General features: G+C 63.5%; 1 protein-coding gene across 1 annotated transcript; it reads left to right on the forward strand.

The window, feature by feature from the left end:
• The first annotated feature begins 624 nt into the window (after positions 1-624).
• Positions 625-6,028, forward strand: LOC102442492 (RIMS-binding protein 3A). Its single transcript, XM_023763171.1, has 2 exons — positions 625-1,673; positions 1,725-6,028. The coding sequence occupies exons 1-2, from the start codon at positions 625-627 to the stop codon at positions 5,623-5,625; spliced, it is 4,950 nt and encodes a 1,649-aa protein (XP_023618939.1). The 3' UTR covers positions 5,626-6,028.
• The last annotated feature ends 245 nt before the right edge of the window (positions 6,029-6,273 follow it).

Consider the following 6,273-nt stretch of genomic DNA (forward strand, 5'->3'; position numbering starts at 1 on the left):
AATGCATGCAAGTGCTCAGCACCACAGGGGGCCTTGAAAGGGTAGGCACAGTCGGGGTGCAGGCACCAGATGCACCCTCCCCTACCTGGGAGCTCAGGGCCCACCCCCAAGTTTGGGCATATCCTGTTGCAGGTTTTCAGCCACCTAAATCCATGGCAAGGCCAGGTGGTGTTGGCTCACACCCTCTGTGAATTTGACCCACACACGGAGCCTTTTTCTCAGGCCCAGCAGAGCAGCCTGACTTCCCACCAGCCCGTTGGCCTGAAAGGGATGGTACAGTGCCTGGGAGAGTGGCCGGGTCAGTCCTAAGGGACATGGTGCCAAGAACAGGGAAAGCCTGGAGCCAGAGAGACCCCCGGGGCATCCTGGGAAGGACATGGGGTGGGTTGAGCAGGAGTGTCGAGAGCCCATCCCCGGCCTAGGCAGCTGGGAGAGGAACGAGGGCTTGTGCACCCTCCCGTAGCAGCGGGTGAGAGAACACGCCCAGAGGCGGAAGGGGCGCGAGGAGACCCCGGGGGACGCCGGAAGGGGCGCGCGGGGCGGTTGGCCGGCTGGGGCGGCAGCCGTTGGCGACCGGAGGCCTGGGCCAGGAGACGCCAGGCACCTGGCGGGACAGCAGCCACCATGACCAAGGACTCGCCTAACCCTTCCGGTGGCAGCCGCGCGACACCCAAGAAGCTGGCTAGTCCGGGCCCGACGGCAGCGGTGCTGGAGGAGCAGAAGCGGGAGCTGGAGAAGCTGCGGGCCGAGCTGGAGGAGGAGCGAGCGCGCGGGAGGGCGGAGCGGCGGCGCTTCGCGGCCGAGGCGCGCCAGCTGCGGGAGGCAGAGGAGCGGGAGCGGCAGCAGCTGGTTGACCATCTGCGCTCCAAGTGGGAGGCACAGCGCTGTCGGGAGCTGCGGCAGCTGCAGGAGAAGGTGCTGAGGGAGCGCGAGGCCGAGATCCGGCAGCTGCTGCGTTGGAAGGAGGCCGAGATGCGGCAGTTGCAGCAGCTGCTGCACCGCGAGCGCGACGGCGTTGTTCGCCAGGCGCGGGAGCTGCAGCGCCAGCTGGCCGCGGAGCTGGTGAACCGCGGCTACTGTGGCCGCGCGGGGGCGCCCAAGGCCGCCGCCGCCGCGCAGTGTCGCTGTCGCCTGCAGGAAGTGCTGGCGCAACTTCGCTGGGAGACCGACGGCGAGCAGGCCTCGCGCATCCGCCACCTGCAGGCGGCGCTGGACGTGGAGCGACAGCTCTTCCTCAAGTACGTCCTGGAGCACTTCCGCTGGCACCCGGTTTTGCCCGGCACCCCAGATCCCCAGGCGGTGCCTTCTTCGGAAGAACCGCACCCCGAGACCGCCAGCGACTCTCACCGCCCCCCAAAGTCCCCGAAAGTCCGACTCGAATCCCTTGATGGCCTGAGCGCCGGCGTTCGCGTGCGCTCCCGCTCCCTCGAAATGGTGCCCGCAGCGTGCTCCAACTCGCGTGACAACCTGCTCCCCACGCGCTCCGGCTCCCTCGATTCCTTGGCACCAGGGCGTTCCCACTCGCTCGACAGCCTTCTGGGTCGTCCCAAGGCCCCCGAATCCGAGGAGCGGGCTTCCTCGGCAGACACTTTCATCCTGGGCTTCCTGAGTCCCCCGCCGCCGCCGACGAGTCCCCCGCCGCCGCCGACGCCGACGCCGCCGCTGTCACCACCGTCGCCGCCGCTGTCACCGCCACTACCACCATCGCAGCCCAGGGGTCCTAGCGACCGGACAGGAGAAGACTCCAGGAGCCAGCCCTGTGAGGCGCTGGCCCTCTCGCCGCTGAGCCTGGATTACCAAGAGCTTGTGAAGCAGAACTCGGAACTGTCCGAGGCGTTGCAGGTGCTGGCGCGCCGCTGCTCGGACCTGCTGGACGAGAACATGCAACTGCGGCGCACGGGTTTCCCAGACCAGGCGGACGAGAAGGTGAAGCGGCTCAAGGTGAAGCACGCAGAGCTAACAGGCCTGGCCCGCCGCCTAGAGGACCGGGCCCGCAAACTGCAAGAAACCAACCTGCGGACTCTGAGCGCGCCAGTGCCTGGGGAGAGCCGCGTGGGCCTGGAGCTGTGCCAGGACTTCGCCAGCCAGCGCGCCCGGGACTTGTCGGAGCAGGCGAGCGCGCTGCTGGCTAAGGACAAGCAGATAGAAGAGCTGCAGCAGGAGTGTCGCTTGCTGCAGGCGCATGTCGCTTCGGGCCTCGGCAGCGCCCCGCACGCCGATGGGGGCGCGGCCAGCGCCCAGTGGCTCAAAGTCAGCGACTTGGACCGGCTACAGCGTGAGTCCCAGCGCGAGGTGCTGCGCCTCCAGAGGCAGCTGACGCTGCAGAAGGCCACCCGCAGCGGCCGGGGGGAGCCGAGCGGCCGGAAGGCACCCGGCGAGGGGGCGCGGTGCCAGGTGCAGGCGCTGGAGCGCGAGCTGTCGGCGCGGAGGCAAGAGTGCCAGGAGCTGGGGGCCCAGGCGGCGGCGGCTCAGCGGCGCGGCGAGGAGGCGGAGGCACAGCTGCAGACCGCGCTCTGCGAGGGCGCCTGGCTGGCCAAGGAGAACGCGCGGCTGCAGGCACAAGCCGACTGGACGCGGAAGCTGGCAGCCGAGAATAACGACGTGCGCGAGCAGCTGGGCCGCGCGTGCCAGGAGCGCGACGCCACCGGCTTGCTGGTGGAGCAGCTGCTGCAGCAGGCGGCGCGCGAGCAGGACAAGCAGCAACAGCTGCAGCGTGACCTGCAGAAGGCATTGCGTGATCTCGAGGCTGCCCGGGGGGAAATGGGGGTGCTGCGGTGCCAGCCTGATCACCATCCCCAGCAACCCCTGGAGACCTCCCAAGCCCCGGATTCCCAAGGCAGGAAGAGCAGAAAGACCCGGTTCCAGCCAGGGCCTGAAGACCAGGCATCTCTACAGTCCAGCAGAGACAAACAGGAGGAGGACGCCTCTCTGCTAGAGAGCCCACTTGCCCTCGGGGAGCCAGCCAGTGCCCCTCAAGGGCCAGACAGAGTCCCAGACAGAGTCCCAGCCAGTCAGCCTCTGGACTGCAGACCCCAGGCCAAGAAAACCAGCTCCCAGTCCAACTCTTCCTCTGAGGTGGAATCGGTGTGGGCCACCGTGCCCTCTTGCCTTACTCTGGACATGGACACCGCCAGTGAGGTGGAGGATCTGGATCCTGACAGTGCGTCCTTGACCCTGGAAGTGGGGGACTCAGAGGCCCCCGCCGCCCCCAAGCTCAAAATCTTCCTGGTTCGATATAGCTACAACCCATTTGAGGGACCCAATGAGCACCCCGAGACTGAGCTGCCCCTCACGGCTGGCGAGTATGTATATATCTTCGGTGAGATGGATGAGGACGGCTTCTATGAAGGGGAGCTTGAGGATGGCCGGCGGGGCCTGGTGCCCTCCAACCTGGTGGTGCAGATTCCAGACAACGACATCCTTGGCTGCCTGCCCCCAGAGTCCTCGGACCCTGGCCCCACTCAGCTCCCAGCCGGACAGGGCAAAACTTCAAAGGAAGACATTAGTCACAGCTTTTTGCCTGGGGAAGCTCAGGGGGCTGTGGACAGGGAGACGTGCCAGATGGCGAGGGCGGCCTCCAAGACAGAAGTGGCCATGGAGACCTCAGACGCCAAGACGGAAGATGGCTGGCTGGGCTCACGGCGGAGTGTGGAGGAGCAGGGCTTCTCCAGACCCCTTCTAGGGCCCAAAGGGGTCCCTTGTGTCGCCCCCAAACAACTACGCGTGCAGAACGTTGTGGCCACATCGGCCAAGATCGTCTGGGTCTACAGCAGCTGCTGCCGCCCACACGTGGTGTATCTCAATGACCAGAAGCATGCCCTGACCCCAGCAGGTGTGAGCACCTACACCTTCCACAACCTGCATCCCAGCACCCGGTACCAGGTGCAGGTGGAGGTGCAGCTGCCGTGGGACTCCATGCAGATGCGCTGGGAAACCATGTCCTCCACTCTCACCTTTGACACGCCCTTGGCAGGACCCCCGGACCCTCCACTGGACGTGCTGGTAGAGCGTCACACCTTACCAGGCCTCCTGGTGGTCAGCTGGCTCCCCGTGACGATCGACTTGGCCGGGTTCTCCAATGGAGTCCGGGTCACTGGCTATGCCGTGTATGCCGATGGGCTCAAGGTTGCCGAGGTCACCGATGCCACCGCTGGCAGCACCCTGTTGGAGTTGTCCCGGCTCCAGCTGCCCCTGATGTGCCAGAAGGTCTCGGTAAGAACCATTTCACTTTGTGGCGAGTCACTGGATTCGGTGCCGGCCCAGATCCCCCAGGACTGTTGGAACTGTAACGGATTGCCAGAGACCTCTCCCTTTACTTACACCCCTGGCGACCAGTCCCCGTGCAGAATCACCTTCCCCGTCTGCCCTCAGAGGCTGGCGCTGGCTCCACCGAGTGCCAAGGCTAGTTCCCACATCCCCAGAAGCTGTGGGGGGTCCCTAGAAGCCTTCCCTGAAGAACCCCCGAGGAAGCACTCCCCGATGCCCAACCTGAGTCCAGAAGGAGAATGTCCCGGCGCAGGGGCTGGCAGCCAAACCCAGGGGCCGGCGGAGGCCTGGGAGGTCTGCAGAAAAGACCTGCTCTTTCAGAAGAGTCCTCGGAACCACAGGCCATCTCTGCACCAATCTCAGGGGGAGGAAGACCATGACAGGCACATGGACACCAGCCAAAGCCCTGCTCTGGGAGTCCTCCATCTGTCTCCCGAGTTTGCGCCCAGGAGAGAAGCCTGTCAGGAAAAGGCTGCCCTCGAGAAGGCCCTTAGGCAAAAGCAAGACGCCCAAGTGCTCACACCTCCCCAGATAGGCACCCGCCAACGACATATGTCGGACTTCCATGACATTCTGCAGCAGGAGGAGGAGGCAGCGTGCTTCGGCCCATGGGCCACAGAGAGGCAAGAGCAGAGAAGGGAGCTTAGGGCGCAGAGCAGGCGAGGTCAGGCTCTGTGGGGCGAGAGGGAGAGCCAGCTCCAAGAGCCCAGCTCTGCGCCCTGTCCAGCTTCGTCCAGCAAAGTCCTTCCGGTGTCCGGGGGAGGCCCCCCACAGCTGGAGGCGGGCCGGGACACCGCGGGCAGGGTCTTTGTGGCGCTCTTTGATTATGAGCCCCTGGTGATGTCTGCCAACCCCGAGGCTGCAGAGGAGGAGCTGGCCTTCCAGAAAGGGCAGTTGCTGAGAGTGTGGGGCTCTCAGGACACCCACGGCTTCTACCGCGGGGAATGCAACGGTCAAGTGGGCAACATCCCTGGGCATCTGGTGGCTGAGGTGGAGGACGGTCTGGAGAGGACTGATAGCAGGTGGCATTTGCCAGTGCAAGGGCACCTGCCTTCTGTGGCCCACCTAGATGAAGTTGGGGGACTCACCATCCCCCAGGACTCCTTTCCCCTGCCCCAAGGGAACCCCAGGGGACCTCCACTGTGCACTCGAATGACCATGATGGCAGCTCTGGACTATGACCCCAAGGACGGGTGGGCAGGGGGCCAGGCGAAGGGCAAGCTGTCGCTGAAGGCTGGGGACCTGGTTACAGTCTACGGGCCTGTGGATGACAGGGGATTCTATTATGGGGAGTCAGGCGGCCACAGAGGTCTTGTCCCAGCCCACCTGCTGGATTACATGTCCCTCCATGATGAGTGAGCAAGGCTATCCGAGGGGGTAGTGGCCTCTGGCCGCCCACGCCCCGCCAGAGGAGAAGCAAGCACACAGACCCTTTCGCCAGCACCCCTCCTCGCCTCCAAGAGCACCACTGTGTGAAACCGATGGCAGCCTTCCGCATCCGCAGCCTCTGAGAGCAGCAGGGCTTCCGTCTGAACTCAGATGTTCCCAAAAGAAAACAGGACAAGCAGCCCCTAGAGTGTGACAGGCTGGTCTGGAGTTGTCAGTAACGACGACAGGCATTCGGAGAAGGGCCTTTCTGTGTTTACTCAGCGTTTTCTTTAAGAGGTGAATGTTACCCATCCATGGTTATGTATGAAAGTCTCAAGGAAAGCTTGCCTCTTAAAAAAAGTGACCAGAATGTTAGTTTTCTGTCTTATGTTCAACCCCGCATTAAAATAGAAAAGAATAAAAAGAATATTTTATTTTATTTTATTGATTTCAAAGAGAGAGGAAGGGAGAGAGAGAGAGAGAGAAACATCGATTAGTTGCTCCACCCATTCATGCATTCATTGGTTGATTGAACCCTCAATCTTAGCATATAAGGACGACACTCTAACCAACTGAGCTATCCGGCCAGGGCCAAAAAAGAATAATTTAGAAGAGAAAGGAAGCCCGGCTGGCGTGGCT

This window comes from Myotis lucifugus, unplaced genomic scaffold (genome assembly GCF_000147115.1).
Source record: "Myotis lucifugus unplaced genomic scaffold, Myoluc2.0 scaffold_276, whole genome shotgun sequence".
In the NCBI taxonomy this organism is placed as follows: domain Eukaryota; kingdom Metazoa; phylum Chordata; class Mammalia; order Chiroptera; family Vespertilionidae; genus Myotis; species Myotis lucifugus.

Coding starts and splice junctions, on each gene's coding strand:
- LOC102442492 (XM_023763171.1), top strand. CDS start 625: ATGACCAAGGACTCGCCTAACCCTTCCGGTGGCAGCCGCGCGACACCC. Junction 1,674..1,724: donor ACGCCGCCGCTGTCACCACC/GTCGCCGCCGCT, acceptor CAGGGGTCCTAG/CGACCGGACAGGAGAAGACT.